The sequence below is a fragment of the Rhinolophus ferrumequinum genome, chromosome 23 (assembly GCF_004115265.2).
Source record: "Rhinolophus ferrumequinum isolate MPI-CBG mRhiFer1 chromosome 23, mRhiFer1_v1.p, whole genome shotgun sequence".
In the NCBI taxonomy this organism is placed as follows: Eukaryota; Metazoa; Chordata; class Mammalia; order Chiroptera; family Rhinolophidae; genus Rhinolophus; species Rhinolophus ferrumequinum.
In genome coordinates, this window is record NC_046306.1 from 11635463 (window position 1) to 11655644 (window position 20182).

The window sequence follows — 20182 nt, forward strand, 5'->3', positions numbered from 1 at the left end:
GAAATGCCCCCCTCTTTCTGCTCACCCTTCTCCTCATCATCCCCGCCCCTCAGAGAAACAACCCGCCCCCCTCCCCGACCATTCTCAGGCTGGCCTTGTCCTACCTGTTCACGACCATCAATAAACACCCTGGGGAGATTATGCTGCCTGGGTTCTGCCCCATCTTCACCTCCCTTTGCTCCACTTGCCTCAGTTCCTGGACTTTACTGCCAGAAAGGAAGGTTCTTTCAGGCCATGTGAGGCAATCCAGTGAAATGGCTGTTTACCTGCCCGGAGCTGTTGGAGGCCATCTTTCCCAAGAGGGATTCCTGACAGCACTGCCTGAGTCCCCAGGTCCATCGGTGCCTGAACTTTTCAGAGACGAATAAATTAACGCCCCCCCCCCCCCCCCCCCCGCCGCTTTTTTTTTTTTTTTGGTTAAGCGAGTTTGAGGGAGGCCCTCACTAATTCCTCAACTTTCCAAGCCACATTTTTCACTTCCAATCAACTGTGCATTTTCCCTTCATTTGCTCACACCATATCATGAGCTGGTTAATGTGTCCTCCTGGTTAAACTGGACAGGACAGGACAGAACGGAGACTTACTGTCTCTGTGTCTCCTGGGACCCAGATCTGCCCTGACACCCAAGGGAGGGCTCAGTGAGGTTTTTCCTCAATGACTGAGTCTGGGACCAGGGTGGTATCACCACGTGGCATTCCAAGGGCTGTGACAGGGGCATTTGAACCTAATCTAATGCTACACAGCAGCCAGAGGCATCTTGTGAAAGCCTCAGTCAGACCATGTCGTTCCGCTCAGAGCCCTCCAAGGCTCCCTCTTCCCTCGGAAACACCCAAAGTCCTTACAGTGACCTTCAGGACCCTGCGGCTCTCCTCTCACTGGGCTCCTCACTCCACGCATATCTCAGGTCAAGGCTTTTTACCAGCTGTCACCTCTGCTGGGGAAGCCTCCTCTTCCATTCCTTCCCGCCCTCCCTTAGGTCTTTGCTCAAACATCATCTTCCCTGACCCTCTACTTAAAATTGCAACCTCCCCATAGCATCCAGCCCTTCCCTGCTTATTTTTCTCCACGGTACTTCTCGTTATCTGCAATAACCATATATTTGACATAGTTATTTGACACCCCACCAGAATGTCAGCCCCAAAGGAATTGTTTGTTTGTTCAGCTGACTCCTGGACGCTGAAGATAGTTCCTGGCATATAGTAGGCACTCAATAAATACTTGTTGAATAAACGGATGATCAGATGAATGAATGAACAAACTCTGAGGACGTAGAGAATCCAGGCAGAAAGGATCTTGGCTCTTGAGCACGTGGCAAGGTCCAGGGTCTGGAAGTGGCCATGAACAGGAATAGGAGCAAATCCTAGCCCCCAAATTAGACCCTGGAGCCAGAGCTGGAGTTGGTCACCAGTTGTGCCATCATCCTATGCCTGAGAGGCTGGGTGGTCCAGTGGTTAGAGATGCAGACTGGAGCCAGAGTGCTGGGATTCTAACCTGGCTTCTCCTAGCTTCTCACGCAGCTGTGTGACTTTGGGCAACTCACTTAACCATTCTGAGCCTCCCCATCTATAAATGGGGATGATAGTAATACCCACCTCATATGCCTGCCTACCTTATAGCCACTGTTAGCTATTATGATTCTCCACAGAATAACCCAGTGAGTTTTTTAAAGGCAATTCAGGTTGTGCCCCACCGCAGCGTAAAATCTTTTTGTCATTTGAAATCAAATCCAAACTTGTCAGTATTGCCTACAAAGTCCTGCAGAATCTAGCCCCTGCCTACCTCGCTGACCTCCCTTGCACTGCTCTCCCCTGGCCCACTGTGCCCACCCATACTGGCCTGGACCACACCAGCTCTCTCCTGCCTCAGGGCCTTTGCACTTGCTGTTCCTGCCACCTGAAAGTTCTTCTCCCAGATCTTAGCAAGCCCACTTCTTTTAAGTGACATCAGCCCCGATGCCTCCTGTTCTGGGAGGCCCTCCTTGCCTACTTACCTAAAGAACCTGCCTCCCTCATCACTGTCACACCACCTCATTGGATGTGTTCCACCACACCTTATCACTCTTTGAGATTATTTAATTCATTTACTTGTGTATCCAACTTCTCACCTAGACTGTCAGCTCTATGAGAGAAAAGAGTATGGTCCATTTTGTTCACACTGAGTCCCCAACCTGTAAACCAATGTCTGCCACGCAGTAGGTGTATGAATGACAAAGTAACCCTTTGAGGCTTCAGAATCCAGAGAGAAACATAGAAACTTTGGCCCCTCTGTAGCAACGAATAAATTCCCTACTCCCCCTACAATTCCGGGTTCTAATCCCCTCTGTCTCCCCTCTGTTGACTCATCTCTAGAGCAGAGGTTTTTTATGTTTTGTTCATGGCAGCATCCTGGGACCTGGCGAGCAGAGGTGTTCAGTGAATGTAATGTATTTGCTCCTTGTGGAGCCTCTATTTCTTCATCTGCAGAATAGGAACCATTTCACTTGCCTGAGGTTTGTGTTGTGAGGCTTAAAGCAGTCAAGAGAGGGCCTGGCCCGGAGTGAGCGCTCAATATCAAGTAAGGAGCATATTCGGGCCACTTTTTTCTGGGCAGAAAGGAGCGTGGAAGGAAGTGCGCCTAAGTCCCTTCCCAGCCCCCAGCCAAGGCCTGGTTTCCCTGGCTCGCCACCCGGGTAGGCGGTGTCTGGTCCGGGTGTGAAGCAGGGGGCGGAAGGCGCGCGCATTGATGGAATCTCGGGGCTCCCCAGCGGGTAGCGCCCGATGACAACTTACCCATGGCGAGCGGGACTCCAAGGCATACAGCGGGAGCTGGGAGCCTGGGCGCGCATCCCCTGGCTCAGTCCTCGCCTCGGCCGCGGGACAAACTTTCCAGCCCGCCTCTCGCCTCTGTCCCTCCCTCCCTGTCTGCCCGCCCCGCAGCGCCGCTGCCACGTCCCTGGAGGCGGGACAGAGGGGCACCGGGACCGCCCCTGCCTGCCCCCCAGCCTGCCCCCCACCCCACACTCACTGTCCTCCCCAGGGTCCTGCCAATAGTCATCCCCTTTGTGGGGGAGGCCCGCATGCCGTCCTCCCCACCGGAAGGAGACTCCCCAAATCACTGCAGTCCACACTAGTGTGGCCTCTCCAGAGTGTACACACGCGCACACACACACACACACACACACACACACCCCTACACTGACCCGGACACACACATACCTACTTCAGCTGCTCAGACACTCTCCCGTGGAGCCACCCTCCGTTCATGGAACACTTAGGTATGGACACCTCCCATGTGTCAGTGCCAGGCATTTGGGGGGGGGGGGCTGAAAGAACAAGGGAGACAGATTTGTTTGTTCTTGTGCAGTTTGCTTTCTACGGAGGGAAGAAGGAAGTTAAATAGCCAGAGAAATACCAGCCAGTGATAAAGGCTAGGCAGAGAGTGACGCTAGGGTGGCCGGGTAGGCAGGCACAGGTGCTGCTTTAGCTGCAGTCTGGGAAGGCTGCTCTGAGGAGGTGATATAGGATTTGAGACCTCAGGTTCCAAGCAGAAAGAAGAGCAAAGGCTACAGCCCTGCAGTGAAAGAAGCTTGAGGAGTATAAAGAACAACAGAAATGAAACCAGTGTCTGGAGCTCAGGGGGTAACAGTGAGAGTGGAGGGACATGGGGTCCGAAGGAGCGGTTGGCAAGAGCCAGATCACTTACGGCCTTGGGAGGCCAGCGTCAGGAGTGCAGATTTTAGTCCGACTGACATAAGACATAACTGGGCGTTCTAGCAGGTTATACGGAGCAAGGGTGGAAACGGGGGCCTCTTGCAGGTAAGAGATGGAGTGATTTGGACTATGGCGGTAGTAGAGGAGATGGAGGAAAGCAGGCAGATTGGAGTAGATTCCGTAAGGATTCACAGATTGGAAGAGGAGCACCTCGAGCAGGGGAAAGAGCTCCAGAGTTCCCTTTTGACTGTCTGACGCTTAAGGGGCTCATCAGGCACCCATGTGGAAATAGGTGGGCCGGTCGATAGAAGAGTTATGAATTCTGGAAAGGAGACAGGCTGGGGACACACCCACTCATTCTCACTCTCAGGCAAAAACACATATAGAAGCTCAGCATGCACGTGGCCACAGGCTTATCTCACTGCGTGCCCATCCACAGATACATTAGTTCACATACGTCACATACCCTCAACCAGCAGGAGTCGTGTGCCACAGACACAACCAGGCATTATCGGCAAAGAAGACAACATTGATAAGACCTTCTGAGCCAGGGGACCCTTGCACAGTTCTGAAAATAATAATAGCTGAGGCAGTTTGAAAACGTGGCTCCAAAATTCTTTGTTCCCTTCCTTGAAATCTAAGTGAGCTTGTGACTGCTTCAACCAGTAGGTTACACAGAGTCATATTGTGTGACTTCTGAGGCTGGGTCACAGGGACACTGGTGCCTGGAGCCCCAAGCCTCTAGGAAGTCCAACTCCCCTGAGGCCGCCATGCTGCGAGAAAACTCAAAGCATAGAGACAGGCCAGGCATGGATGCTCCAGTGGGCAGAGTGTGAGTCACCCCTGCCCTGGCTCCAGGATGAGCCTTTGGATTCCAGCTCCCAGTGTCAAATGTTTCCAGCTGAGGCCCCTGACCTTGAGGAGCAGAGACAGCCATCCCTACTGTTCCCAGTCTGGGTTCCTGAGCCACACATTCACATTCCATAACATAATTAAATGGTTGTTTTACGGTGCAAAGTGTTGGAGTAAATTGTTATGCAACAACACCTGGAACAATAGCTTCAACTATTGAGTGATAATTATATACTTTGATTTAAGCATTTTACAAATATTAGCTGTTAACCCTCACAACTGCCTAATGAAATGAGGACCATTACAATCCATGCCCATTTTATGAATGAGGAAATGGAGGCAAAGGGGGTGAAGTAACTTCTTTTTAAAATTTTTATTGGGGAATATTGGGAAAGAGTGTGTTTTTCAAGTACCCATCAGCTTCAAGTCAAGTTGTTGTTTTTCAGTCTAGCTGTGGAGGGCGCAGCTCGCTGGCCCATGTGGGAGTCGAACTGGCGACCCTGGTGTTATGAGCACTGCGCTCTAACCAACTGAGCCAACCACCCGCCCAAGGTGAAATAACTTGATTACATAATAAACAAATAAATAAAATAAATAGAACTCAAAGACACACACTAGTATATAGATGAGCCGGGAGTCAAGCCCATTTGTGGGTAAATTGGGCACTTATCCATCACGTTTTCCTTCCTTTCTGGCATGGTGAGGAACCCAGGGATGCCTCTTGGCCATTGCCACCTTCATTTATGAGTGTTTGGTATTGTCACCAGGAGATCTGGTACAGCAAGGCCTGGGCTGTCCCATTCCTGTGAGATAACCTACAGAAGTTATATGATGGAAACAAGCATGAAGCCCCTAGGTATTCTTTGATCTCTGTGGCTTGCATTAAGTCATGAGGATATTTGCATGCTTGCTGTCAGGTTCTCTCTCTCCTAGAGAACAGAGGATCCCCCTTCATTTGTTGTCCCAAATGAGAAAGAAAAAGTTCTAATCAGGCATTTTGGTACCATCCTCAAAAATGGCTTTCGTTGAGGGTGGGCACCATCTAGTGACTCGTTTCTAACAAATAGAATACAGCAAAAGTGATGATATCATTTTAGAGATTAGGTAACAAAAGATGATAATTTTCATCTTGCTGACCCTTTCCTAATCTCTCACTCATTCACTATAATGAAGCCACCTGCCAGGTTATGAGTTGCCCGATGGAGAGGCCCAGATAGCAAGAAGTGAGGGGGGCCTCCAGGCAATAGCCAGCAAGAAACTAAGATCCTCAGATCCATAGCCCACGAGGAACAAAATCCTGCCATTAATCAAATAGTCATACGTACAAACAAGACAGTCTGTGACAATGCAAAAAAAAGAGAGGTTCATAGGAATACCAGAGCTTATAAAAGTTGAATTTTCCCCCTTCTCAGAAGTTAAAGAGGGCTTCCCTGAGGAAGTGACATTCCTGAGAATGGAAGGATATCTAGATGCATCTAGGCAACAAAGGGAGGAAAGAACATGTGGGAAATAGCAGGTGCAAAGGCCCTGTGGCAAGGGGGAGCCTGGCAAGAACGAGAGACTGAAAGAAGGCAATTGTATTTGACGATCTGGGCAAAGGGGGAGTTTGGCAGGAGATGAGTGTGGAAAAGGGGCATAGATGTCCCGTGCAGGACCTCGTAGGTCTTTATCCTAAGCACAGTGGGGAGCCATGGAAAGGTTTTAAACTAGGTTTCCTATCATAGAAGCCAGAACCAGTCTGACCATAGCAAGCCTGGGACTTGTAAATATGTTTGCACAGTGGATTTTCCAAAGGTGGGGTTCAGACAGATTCGGTAACCATTATTAGAGATAGAAGGCTAGGTAGACAATCACAATTACGATAATGAAGCCACACACTTGGGACACTGGACGTTATAAATCGAGTTGGTTCTGGGTGAGCTTTGAGAAGTCTGGGCTGATGAAAGGTGCTGGTAACCACATTTTGCCAACAGAAAGGGTCTGATGTTTGCAAAGGTGACTGCCGCGTGTATGGATGAAAATGCAGAGCTGAGAGTTGGCGTCATAGCAACCCTAGGACCAAAAGATCATTTTTCAGTATTTCAAACAGGGTCCCGATGATGGGAGATGGAAAATAAACATATTAAAAATAAACATACCCACCAGGCACCCTCACGAGCAACATCTCACTTAATTTTAATAAACAATTGCCAAAGTAAAACTAATTATCTTCCTTCTGAAGACGATGAAGCTGAAACTAAGGGCAATGATGTTCCTAGCCGCATCACACAGTGTGACAGGTACTTGTGCGACCTCCTCAGTGGCAAAACTGCAGGAAAGAGCTGAGATTCTGGAAAAAGCTTTTCGAGAGAGGCACCGCAGTTTTCAGGAAAAAAGCCGAATAACTGGCAGGCGGGGCTACAAGTGCCTTGCCGAAGGGCTTCGGTAAGAGCCAACAGGTTGCAAGCGGAATTAACTTCCACAGAGCGGAAGTGTCGGCGTTCTATTGGCCGAAGAGGGCCGAGGATTTCCGGAACTGGCCGAAATATCTCCGACAACTTCCGGAGAGAGCCGAGGGGCGCCGAGCGGCAGCGCTGAGGGGCCATCATGGCCGCGACCAGCGCTGCTGCGGCGGAGGTGAGCGAGGAGCCGGCGCCGGAGACCAAGGCGCTGGCTGCTGCCCGGGAGCGGAGCAACCGCTTCTTGAGCGGCCTGGAGCTGGTAAAGCAGGGCGCCGAGGCGCGCGTGTTCCGCGGCCGCTTCCAGGGCCGCGCGGCCATGGTGAAGCACCGCTTCCCCAAGGGCTACCGGCACCCGGCGCTGGAGGCGCGGCTCAGCCGGCGAAGGACGGTGCAGGAGGCCCGGGCGCTTCTCCGTTGCCGCCGCGCAGGTAAGGCGGCCGGGCTCGGGGGCATGGGGAGGGGACAAGGCTCCGGGCCCAAGGGAAACGAGTCAGGGATTCGGTCGCGCCCCGTGCGTTCCGCGTGGCCTTGTGTATTTAAGAAATGTCATCCTCTCGTGCCTCTCGTGGTTCATTGATCGTTAAGGAGACGCTTGGCCTTGGAGCGGCGAGCATTTGCCCGGAAGCGATTGCACCTCCGTAGTGCAGTTCCCGGCTCTGCCGTTGTTGCTCAAACGTTGGGAACCTATTTACTATCCGAGTCTCGGTTTCCCCATTTGTGCCGTCTCAGTGTTTGGTCATCATCTCATTACTTTTAAGAAGCAGATGTTCTTACACGTACCAGCCGTGGAGCCAGGCGCTCCGGGTTCTAATACCGACACCACCGTAGCTTTTCAGCACGTTATTTCACCTCTCCGCGCAAAGGGAAGTCATAGTTACAGTATTTATCCCAGAGGGACAGTCCGGCCATTAGATGAGGTATGTATGCCATGTGTTACATTTGAATGTGTGACTGGCACATAGCGCTTAATGAAGTTCTATTTCATTAAATCGCTTATTTTTTTATTAAAACACCATCGTGCAACACTACCCTAGGCTTGTTCTCAGATGAGAAACTGAGGCTCAGGGGGGGAGTAACTTGCCAAGGTGACAAAGCTAGTGACCCACAACCAGGTGCTCAGTTCAGATCCCTCTCTCTCTGAAAAACTGGCTTTTCACTTTTACCCGTCCTATCTTCTTTTTTTCTTTGGTATTTTTTTAGGCACCTGTGTACACCAGGACATTGTTAGGTGCTTGGAGAAATGGAGGAAATTCAGTAGTGGACAAGCAGACATCTCTGCCCTTGCTGGGATTTAGTGAATTTATTTGTGTGTTCATATTTTCTTTTCTCACCCCCTCTGGGAGGTAGGTTTCAATAAGCAGGGATTGTGACTGCCTTGTTTCCTGCTGTATTCCTGCTGATATGTTCCCAGTATCTAGAAAAGTGTCCTGAGCATGATTGACGTTCAATAAAGACTCATTAAGTCATTGGAAGTATTGTTCTCATGTTATAGAAGCAGAAATGAGACATAGAGAAGTTAATATGACTTTAAGGTTATACAACTGTTGACAGTAAAAATGAATCAGGAGGCTTTGCTAAAATTAAAAATGACCAAGTTTTATTCTAGGGTCTTAGAATTTGCAAATCGGAAACACTATCAGGTAACACTCAGAGTGTTCTGAAGACAAGAGGAACGGTGAGAGTTCTTACAGTAAAAAGTACGTTGTTGAGAAGAATCAGTCCTGTATTCTTAGCTTCTGGATTGGTCCAAGATGGTAATCTTCTAGATGACTGGCAATCTGCATCATGGATGTCAAGCTGTCTAGATGTACAGAGGGTGCCAAAAAAAATGTGTACATATCCTAAGAAAGGTAAAAACTATGAAAATTGTAATACTCAATATATACCGATAACAAAAGATGAATATAAGTCACGTTTGACTTCTGCAATGACAAGAGGTGCTCAGAGTGGTTACCATCAGCATCCAGACACTTCTGATTTACAGCGAACTACTGCTTGAGCAATGCTGACCAAAGTGTCCACTTGTGTATCTGTTTTTTGGCGTCCCCATTCTATATCGGGGGTGTCAAAAAATGTACACATTTTAAGAGATATTATCTATGTATTACTTTTTGAAGTTGAATTGAATTATGGTAGCGATGTGTAGTATGACGTACACTCAAAAGATGGCATTAATCAAATGAATGCTAGCGTTATTCATTGTGTTACAATTTTAATACATTTTTTTCCTTTCTTAAAATGTGTATACATTTTTTTGATATCCTCTGTATATAATCTCCAGCCATTGAGGCACAACTGAAAAGTTCAAAAGTTTAAACCCTTAGGCTTTAGTTAAAGTAAAATCCATTCCTCATGCTTCAGACCACTTGGTCTGAACCAGTTTTGTCAGCTTGACGCTACAGACTCCATATTAAGTCAGCTTCGCTAGACTGACTTCATCTTGTTTTCCTCACTCATTCCTCACAACTAATGAAGGGAGTTGGGATTTGAACCTGCCCTTTTGACTGCAAAGATGAATCTCCAAGCCAATACTCTGCTTGGCCTCCTGTTTGTGTCCTTATCAGGTAGAAACTGCTCTAACTGGGCTATGCTTACTCTTCTGGCTCCTTGTTTTGCTTTTTAGGAAATAAGTATGACACATGAAGACTCCTCAAAGGGTGGGAAGTTGGAGGGAGCTTGGGCATTACTAAACTTAGCTGGGGGTGGTTTGAGGCACAGTCATCCTGAGCACGAGCAGGGGAAACTTCCAGATGAGTTAAGTTGTACCATTCTGCAGCATTCCTCAGTCTTTTTCCTGAAATAAGCAGGTTTACACTGTAAAAAACTGGATCAGTCTTTGAAAAATTAAGCTTACGTTAAAAAAAAAAGAATCTAATCCAATAACTGCTTATGTCTTGATTGCAGGGATATCTGCCCCAGTTGTCTTTTTTGTGGACTATGCTTCTAACTGTTTATACATGGAAGAAATTGAAGCCTCAGTGACTGTTCGAGATTATATTCAATCCACTATGGAGACTGAAAAAACTCCCCAAAGTCTCTTCGGCTTAGCCAAGACAGTTGGGCAGGTTTTGGCTCGAATGCACGACGAAGACCTCATTCATGGGGATCTCACCACCTCGAACATGCTCCTGAAACCCCCCTTGGAACAGTTGAACATTGTGCTCATAGACTTTGGGTTGAGTTTCATTTCAGCACTTCCAGAAGATAAGGGAGTTGACCTCTACGTGCTAGAGAAAGCCTTCCTCAGCACCCATCCCCACACCGAGAGTGTGTTTGAAGCCTTTCTGAAGAGCTACTCCACCTCCTCCAAAAAGGCCAGGCCAGTGCTTAAAAAATTAGATGAAGTGCGCCTGAGAGGAAGAAAGAGGTCCATGGTTGGGTAGAAGAATGTGTGTGGCGACCGCAGTTCAGCTTATTTACTTCAAGGTAAATTGCCAGTGTGAGATCAGACCAAAATAAATGTGTTGAGATATTTTTAGTGCTGTGATCGTGCTTGTTTAAGTGTCATTGTCACCTACCGTCGACTGTTCTCAAGAGCTTACCATGTACATTAAGACATGTTCTCGGCAGAATTGAGTATTTATAAAATAAATCTAGGACAGGCTTACGCCTCAGGTGCCTGGGTATGGCATGGAAAACCTCGAAGCACGTGAGATTGTTGTTCCCTTTGAAGTCCTGGTGAGACAAGGACAGTCTCAGTTGGTGACAGTATATCTTTATCAGCCCTATAACCTCGTGTTGTTTTTTATTGTGTTTATGACAGATTCCTCTTGAAACCAATATAAACGGTATACAGTCAGCATTTAAAAAATGTGGTAGAATCAGAGACCAGAAAATATCAGAGTGCATCACATAGTATTGTGACTATTTTATGAGACTTGTTTCAAACGTATACACAAACAAGGGTATACTGTGTATTGATGTAAAATATGTTTCTTTTTTGAGGGTCATGGTAAAAAAAAAAATGATGCTGAACTCTAATTTCTCTTTTTTAAAAAGCAGGCTTACAGCTTTCAGGCACTTGAAACTTATAATTTTATAAACATTGTTTTTATATTTGTTGCTCTATATTTTTATGATTACCTTCTAATTAAGATAAGCGATTGATACAAATTTCCTTTTAGTTTGTATAGGTAAAAAAAGCAAGTCAATTTATATCACAGTAAGTAGATAGAGCAGAAACAGTGAAGTGGCTTGAAAATGACGCACGTGTGCTACCTACTGGTTTAAGGGAAGATGGGGGGTGGAAAACCGAGTTAAGATGCAAAGTTCCACTAGTTAGCTCACAGCTCACCTTGCCGGGCCTCAGTTTCTTCCCCCAAAGAAGGTGTGTGTGAGGGATATTATACACCTTTCCTCCTGTGAGCTCCAACTAGCAAGTGAATGTTTGAGGGCCCTCTGTGTGCCTGGCACTGTATTGGGTAGTGGGTATAACGACACGCGGCGTGGACACGGCACCTGCCCTCGTGGAGGGAAAATTCGGGTGGGACCGGGACCATGTCTGTTTCCTTCACCACACCTCGTACCCTGCATGTGGCAGACGGCCAGGAATGAAAGGAAACATCCCTTCCTGGGCAGTGGTGACTAGCAGAGAGGGGAACTAATGTCATCGCCTGGTTACTACGTGTCAGGCATTGTGCCAGGAGTTTTCATCTTGGATCTAAAACAACTCTGTTAGGTATGGTCCCCATTTTACAGATGGAGAAACGGGCTCAAAAAGCGGGGGAACTTGTCCAAGATGTCACAAGCTGCAAGGGGTACTTTTACCTGGCTCCAAAGCCCACGTTCTTTCCACTGATCTTTTAAGAAATGATATGCTGGATGTGACACATCTTTATATTACACTAATATGTATTGGCTTTATATAACGTTATTTTCAAAGGTCTCCAAGGGCTACAGGAGCTGGCAGTTTTTTTTCGGTGAGTATTCTCAACATGCCAGGCTCATTCCCCAGTGTCCTCATGTATTATAAGACTAATGAAGGCTACTACCTAACCCGTGGGGAGAATGTGTGCCAGGCACTAGAGATACAGAGGGCACACAAAGGCTATCCTTAGTCTGCAGGGAAATGTTAAGTGCCTAAGACAGTTCCAGACAGCAGTGTGTGCTGTAGAGGGTGCTGGGACCCTGAGCTACCTCGGGGGGAGGTAGAGGGCGGAGTGGTCAGGGCAAACCTGGTGAGGTGACCTGGCAACCTCCATATGAAGGAGCAGCAGGAGATGGGGAGTATGTCCCAGGCAGAAGGACCGTCGTGTACCACGTTGGTGAAGAGGGAACACCTTTGAGGGACGGACAGCAAGGTCCGTAGCTGGTTTATAACAAGATTGGGTTTTACTCTTGATGAGTCTCAGATGGTTTTAAATAGGGAGACATCTGATTTGTGTTTCGAAAGGATTACACTGGTAGGAAAAAGAACTAAAGGGAGAAGAGTGGAAGCAAGAAACCAGTGAGGAGGCTGTGCATCTGGCCAGGGATGATGGTAGCCTGGGCCAGATGGTAGACTGCTTGGCACCCAGCGGCCGTGGGCATTGCAGCTGCATTTGCGAAGCAAAAATGATCTCCTTTGCAGGCATTGAGAGGGAGAGGGATACAGAAGACGAGAAACTTCATGAGTGTTCCCAGGAGTGTTGTCAGCTTGTGGCCCGTGATGGGAAGTAAGGGATGAACAAACATCCCTAAGCGAGCACTTGGTCCTGTGCCTAGGTCAGTGTCTCACAAAGGGCTAAGGCGCCCCCTGCAATTCACACCCCTCCAAGTCCGGTGGGGACAGCTGGTGCTTTGTAGTGACGAGCCAATGGCACTAGCAGCTCTGAACTCCCACCTGAACCTCCCAGACAGGTTGTAGCCCCCATTTTACAGATGAGGAGACACTCAGCAATGTGAAATATCATGTCCTGGGATCACGATAAGTGACAAACCCACATTTGTTAACAATGAGTTGACTTTATTGAGCAGTTACTAAGTTCTTTGTGTGCATTAACCCATTATACAGAGGAGGCAACTAAGGCACAGAGAAATTAAGTCTTTCCCAAGGTCACCCACTAGTGAGTGGCAGAGTCAGGGATATGTGATGTGACACTGAGACGTCTCCTGGTATATTTAAAAGCCTTGTGGCCAGTCCCTGGACCACAGAATGGACTCGCCCAAGCCTGGCATAGTGAGGGCCTCGTACAGGTGTGTTCTTGTTAATGAGCTAACCACATAGCACCGTGTGCTGGCCGAAGGGGTTTGGGGACACCTACATTAATGAAGCATGTGGGGTATCATCTCTGTAACTGAGAAAGGAAACCCTGATCCTGATCCTGGTTCCAGTATTGTATTTACAGACACAGGCAGCCGGCTTGTGGGCCATACATAGTTTGCCAATTTGATTTTTTTAAATATTACATTAGAACATTTGTTTTGATTATTAGTTTTTAGGGGACCCCTTAAACCTGCGCCCTAGTACGAGCCACACTCACCCGGTCCTAGTCCTAACCCTGCTGTCCCTGACTGCTAGAACCCTTGTTCTCACACAGGCCTGCCCCAACCCTCTTTTTGGGAACTGGGAGTCTCCTCTTGGGTCCTGAATTCGGGGCACTGCAGCTCCAAAGCACCGAATTCCCCTTTCCCGAGCCCACGGAAGTGGCTCTCTTTTGCCACCAGAGGTCGCAAGTTACTGCCATTCTCCGCTGGAAGAGCCGCTTGGCTCTTCATTCCCTCTTCTCCACTTCCTTCTCTTCTCCCCTCTCCTTTCCTCGTCCCTCTTCTCTTTTCCTTCCCTCCCTCTACCTCTTTCTCCTCCTTCCTCCCTCTTTCCTGCCCACCTCCCTCCCTTCCTTGAACTTGTTCATTTACTCATCACCTGAGCTGAGCCTCCACATGTAGCAGACACCATGCTAATCATTCAGGATGTAGTGAGAAAGACCAACGTGGGGATGTCTAGATCCCTCCTGTCTTCATTTTGTCATCCGTTCCCTTCCTTCTTCACTCATTCATTCAGTAGGTGTTGATTGAGCACCTTGGCTGTGTCCAGCTCTGCTGGGTCCTGAAGAAGCTACAACGATGAGGAAGTCCAGCGGCCATCCTGAAATCCCCTCGTCTTTTCCTGGCACTGTTGCAATCAGTGGTTCCCCACCGCTCCCCCTGTTTCTGCCCTGGCCCCTACATTCTTCCTTATTCAGCAGCCAGAGGTACCTACCCTTTTAAAAGCCAGATGATGCCACCTCTATTCAGAAGCTGGATGGCTTCCCATCCCCTGGATCCTTGCTTACGAGTGGCACAGCTTGGGACCCCCTCACTGCACCTCTCTGAGCCTCAGTGTCCTTATCTGCAGAGTGGACTAACAGTGGTGCTACCTCGTGGAGCTGCTGTCATGGGTTCGAATCCCCAGCAAGCAGACTCTAAGATGCATTTGAGGTTTCTAGATGTAGGAGGGTTCTAAGGCCTGCCTTTGGGATCAACCTCCACAGAAGGGTAGGGAAGGAGGTGGGGAGGGCAGAGGGAGAAGTGGGGCGGAGAGGCAGACCCCCGGGGAGCACTGCAGCTGCATTGGCCTGCAGATGTCCCACGTTGGGCCGAGATGACCAGGCCTTCATAATCCCACCTCACCCAATCATTGGTGGGCCACCCCGGGAGGGTGTGAGCTTGGATGAGGCCACTCCCTGCCAGTGACTCAATCCCTGGAGAGGCGCCAGCTGGAGCTACCTGCTGACCATACCTGCACCCGGGCCATCAGTCCTTCCTTGAAAGGGATCTGGGTCACACATGCACGTCCACCACAGGCAGGGAGGAAATAACGCACGGAGCGTGCCACCACAGTGCCTGGTCCCGTAACCACTAGCTGTTGTATAATTTATACTGCTACTATTTTTAGGGACCAGCATACAGGCGGTTCTAATACAGCATCGTTTGCTCCCCTTCCAGCCAAGGGTACCCAGGCGCACTCCCGCATTGCCGACCCCAACACCAGTGTCTCTGAATCCAAAGGTCGGGCTGGGATGAGAATTTGCATTTCTAACAAGTTCCCTAGTAACGCTGAGGCTGCTGTTCTGAGAACCACTGCCCTGAGGAAAATCAGGGTATTTCCTAAGGACAGGAAATGGATGATGGGAGGGCAGAAACAATAGTCCTTTACTGTACCCATTTTACAGATGAGGAAACGGGCTCAGAGATGCTGAGCAACTTGCTCGGTATCCTCAGCCTGTAAATTGTAGAGGTGGTAGACATCGTCTGGTGCCTATCAAAAGCCACTCCTTACTCCTTTTGGACAGAGCCTCCCTCAATTTGTCCAGGTATTTATCAGTGGAAGATGGCTTCAGCTCAGAAGCTCAGACTGGTCCTTGATATAGGAGTGGCCATCTGACCGTTTTCTGGCCAATAAGACACAAGTGGGAATCTGCATGGTGCCTTCTGGGGAAGATTTTGCTTCTTACAGAAGATGAGAGGGCTGTGGGGATTCTCTCCACACCCTGACTCCGACACGTGCCCATCAACAATGCTTGCCTTTCGGTGCAGTGATAATTGGAGGTCCAGCAGCCATCTGGAGACCGGGAGGCCACTCCTAAAGGTATAGGGTCAGAGAGAAGATGGCGATGGAGTAGACAGATGGGCAGAGTGTGAGTCCACCCTTAGGGACATCAGACCTCAAACCTTTTTCCCTTACTGCATCCATAAGTAAACACCGTTAAAGCTGAGGCTGCTTTCATCAGGTTTTCTATCATTCGAAGCCAAAAAACGTTCCCAACCAGGAGAGATACAGATTCCGGTCCCCCGAAGCCACATTGTTCCATGCCATTTTGTGCCTTTCTGGGTCAGGCTGAGGCAGCCTGGGCCCCAGGGACCATCTATCCACATCACAGTGAAGGAGCAACGACAGGCGATTCCAGCCTTTTCTCTCCACGGACCACGAGGCAGGAACACTGGACTGAGATTCAGCCCGGCCAATCTCTGCTACCACCTTCCTCTTGAGTTTGGGAAAAATTCCCAACTTCTCTGGGCCTCAGTTTCCCCATCTATAAAATGAAAGATTTGATGTGGATCAGACCGGTTGCTGTACCCGTAGACATTTTTCTTGGGTCCATAGAGTGTTTTTGGCTTGCCAGTGTTAAACAATTGGCATGGTTTCATATAAAAATCCAAATATCTGACCTCTGGAAAGTGTCAGGAGATCCTGCCACACTGGATCCCGGTTCCAATACCGCCCCTGTTAGAGGGGGGCTTGTGCTCGCCAATTCACCTCAATCCCCACCTTGACTGAGGCCAGCTGCCAGTCACCATTTACCATCACACTTGTGCTGTTGTTCTCATTATAAAGTTAAGAGGAAAGTGAAAAATTTCATACTCCCCGCGCCCTTCACCCTCATGCTACTGGGCCCTGTGGGCATTTGAATTGGCAATTCCCAGGTAAGATGGGCTGTATCTTCTCCAGGGGTCACACAGGAATCTCAAACTCAACATGTTCATGAAAAAGCTGGTTCCACCCAGAGACCTGCTGGGCTCTACTCCCACCCAGGCTTCCCATGGTAGGAAAGGACAGCTGTACAAATCCGGTGCTTCAGCTCCAAACCTGGGAGCCCTCTTGACTCCCCTCTCTCACCCCCACACCCCTGCCCAACCCAGCAGTAAATCCTGTTCGCTTTACTTTTAAAAGATAATCAGGAAGTTAGGAGAGTGGCTAGCCTTGGGGGGGGGGGATCGTGGCTTAGCGCAGGCTTCTGGGGCCTTCTGGGAGGCTGGGTAAGTTCTGTTTCTCGAGCTCAGTGCTGGTTACATGGGTGGGTTTGGTTGTAAGACTTCATCAAGCTGCGTGCGCTTATGATGTGTGTACATTCTGTATGTCTTACATTTCAATCAAAAGTTCACGAACACAGGATTAGAACCCACAGCTCTGTACCCCTTCACAGCCACCGCGCTGGCTGAGGCCACGTGGTCTTTTGTCCGAACCATTGCAGCTGCCTTCTCACTGGAGCTCCTTCTGCCTCTTCCCTCACAGCCTGTTTTCCACACAGCAACCTGGGGCATCCTGATTGATCTTGTCAGATTGTGCCATTTCTCTGTTCAAAACCCTCCAGTGTTTTCACCTCTCTCAAGGCCAAGAGAACCACCTGCTGCCACCCCACCCATTTCCGACCTCCCTCTCACTCGGTCAGCCACACAGTTCTTCCATCAGGCAGTCCTGCTCCCATCTCAGGGCTTCTGTACTTGCTGTTCCCTTTGCCTGCAACACTGTTCCCCACAGATCTTCATATGGCTGCCTCCTGCACAGCCTTCAGGTCTCTGCCTAACAGCACTTTCTCTTGCCGAACACCCTGTGTCAAAGGTAACACCGCCATCCCCACGCTCCCCATCCGCCTCCCAGCGTTATCTCAGTCCCATTGGAAAGCACCTGCTGTCTTTTACATTCACGTGCTCAGTCGCTTCCTGTTTGCTCAGTGGGCACGGGGCTTTGTTGGCTCCACTGCTCCAGCCCTAATTTCTATGCTGGTCCCTGGAAGGTAGTGGGTGCTCAGTAAACATTCACTGAATTGAAATGAATTTCCTCATACAAGCTCAGCCTGGTTGTTGGAAAGAAAATCAAGGAGCCACGTGAGCCTTCCTCCCACTACTACAAGCACGCGCGCACACATACACAAACGTCACCTACCCACAGTCTTCCCGGCTAGAGGCAAAGCAGAGTCTGGTTTTGGCCTGCAGCTTGGAACAAAAAACAGTCAGAACCCTGGGGGTTTGGTTCTGATCAAAGGCCTCATGTTTGTAAACCTTCACTCTCTGCCCAGAACCCAGAGTTAGTGGCAGCTCCAGGCCATGGGAGGCCAGGGCCTGCCCTCTTCCCCAGAGTGAGGAAAGACCCTGCAAGGCCAAGCTGCCTGACTACCCCCAGGGCACCTACGGGGGGGACTTATCCCAACCTCAGCCTGAGGTCCACCTGCAGGGAATGGCTTCAAAGCCAATATTACTCTTGGAGCTGCAGAAGCCACGACTAAAATGTCACACGGAAAGATGCAGACAGTGGTGTAGGGCTCAGTGAGGAAAGTCAGGGGGAGGCACTGCGGGCCCCTTCTGGGGAAGGGGAAGGGGAAAAGGGGCTCCACTACTGTCCTCATACTCTCTCCCGTCTCCCTGCTTTGTTTTTCTTCATAGCACCAAGCACCATGTGATATGCTCTGTGTTTCACTCACTTATATTATAAAAAGCTACTAAAATGAAAGCTCTATGAGAGCAGAAACTTTTATTTGATCCCTGCCTTTGCCCAGCACCCAAAATGGTGCCTGGCACGTAGTAGATGCTCAATAAATACTTGTTGAATGAATGATATAATTTTGATTGATGTTCATAACAACAAAATTCAATGATTGAATGCGTGATCGATTCTTCAGTATTTGTTGAGCCTCTACTGTTTCAGGCTCTGTTCCGGGCACTGGGAGTGTGGCCAGGAACAATTGGGACTCCATGAGAACACGGAGTTTAATCCAGTGGGCGATAATTGCAGATGATGAACCATGCTGTGCAGGGAATAACTAACTCGGGATTTTATACAGAGTGAGTGACGTAGAGTTGAGGAAGGCTACGTTTCATTATATTAGGTGGCCGGAGAGGCCCTCTGAGAAGGTGACATTTGAGTTGAGGTCTAAGGGAGGAGAAGAACCCAGCGCCTGTGATGGGAAGACAGGGAAGGTGGGAGGAAAAGAGACGCGGGCACGGGGAGCAGTCAACGCAAAGAACTTGGCATGTTCAAGGGGCAGAAAAACGTCCCAGGGAGGGTGGCACCCAGTGATTGAGGGAAGGCAGGTAGGACCAGGGGTGGAAGAATTGGGCAGGACCCAACATTCATGTACGTGCCCAGCACAGCTTGGCACATAGCAAGCCCTTAATAACTGGGCTGATGCATTATATATGGATTGTATAATCCATATATAACGCATGCTTTACCTAAATTGTTATTTGCCTATTTAAAACGAGCTGTGGGGAGCAGCAGTGTGTATCATTGGAATGTCAGCTCTATCAAGCACTAGCTGTAAGTCCTTGGACAAGTGTCTTAATCGCTTTGAGCCTCAGTTTCCTCATCTGTCCAATGGGTACATCTAATAGGGAATGAAAATAAATGATAGTCAAAATCATCTATCTATTGTGGAAGTTCTTTAAGAATTCCTTTCCATATTCTACTTCCTTTTCAGTGGAAAGGGGGAAGAAACAAAGAAAGGACGTTAGTGGGTCTAGCCTTGGGGCCACCTTTTCGCCTGCAGTGTTCTAAGCCATTCGGCTAGAGGCATCATGTCTTGCACTCTCCTTCCTGTAAGAAGCTCTTTTCCAGGTGAGAAAAGTAACGTTGGTAGTGATCACTATCTGTTGCTGTGTAACAAATTGCTCTGGAATTTAATGGTGTCAAACAACCACTTGTCATGCTCAGATTATGTGGGTCAGAAATCTGGCCAAGGCAACACAGGGATGCCTTATCTCTGATCCACCACGTCTGAGGCCTCAGCTGAAAGATTCAAAGGCGGGAGCTGGAATCATCTGAAGGCTCACTCACTCCTATGCCAGCTCATTGTCGGGAGCCTTGGTTTCTCTCTGTGTTTTTTCTTCCTGGTTGAGTTCGAACATCAAATATGGCAGCTGTTTCCAGGGTGAGAGTCCCAAGAGTGAGGGAACCAGGCAGAAACTGGACTCTCTTTACAGCTCAGTCTTGGGAATCACTAGCCTCCATATGCCCTGTTCCACTTTCAAGAGGTAGACAGAGACCCCACCTCCACCCCCACCCCTGCTCTCCGTGGGAATAGTGTCAATCACATTGTACGAGGAGCATATGGGATGCACACGTAGGATGGAAGAGAGACTTGCTCTCCTTAGATCTGCCACAAGCAGGACAGTACTTGTCAATTGCTGCCAACTTACCACGTGCAAGTACTATGCTACACCCTCGCCTGTGAATTCTCCCAACATCCCTAAGAGTTCTATTCTATTCTCGTTCTCATTTCAGACAGGAAACTGAAGCCCAGTGGAGTTAAACCTCTTGCCTCGGGTTGCACACCAAGCAAGTGGTACAGCCAGAATTTGAATGTAGCTTTGTCTAATGCGGGACGACAGACTCAAAAGGGTAATGCAAATGGATTATCGGAGGGAGTCAATGAGTTCATACGTGTAAAGTCCAGCACGGTGCTTGGCGCAGAGTGCTGCATGTGTTCATGCAATTATTAGCAATATTATTGCTAATATCATCAT

At 48.8% G+C, this 20182-nt stretch overlaps 1 protein-coding gene across 2 annotated transcripts; it reads left to right on the forward strand.

Annotated features, from left to right (window-relative positions):
- Positions 1–7081: 7081 nt before the first annotated feature.
- Positions 7082–19777, forward strand: TP53RK (TP53 regulating kinase). Of its 2 annotated transcripts, XM_033095364.1 has the most exons (3): positions 7082–7410; positions 9887–10408; positions 19138–19777. In XM_033095364.1, exons 1-2 carry the CDS (start codon positions 7128–7130, stop codon positions 10363–10365), a joined length of 762 nt encoding a protein of 253 aa, XP_032951255.1. In that variant the 5' UTR covers positions 7082–7127; the 3' UTR covers positions 10366–10408; positions 19138–19777. The 2 variants fall into 2 exon arrangements, with proteins under 2 accessions (XP_032951255.1, XP_032951253.1); XM_033095362.1 differs by lacking the exon at positions 19138–19777 and having other exon boundaries at positions 9887–10456.
- The last annotated feature ends 405 nt before the right edge of the window (positions 19778–20182 follow it).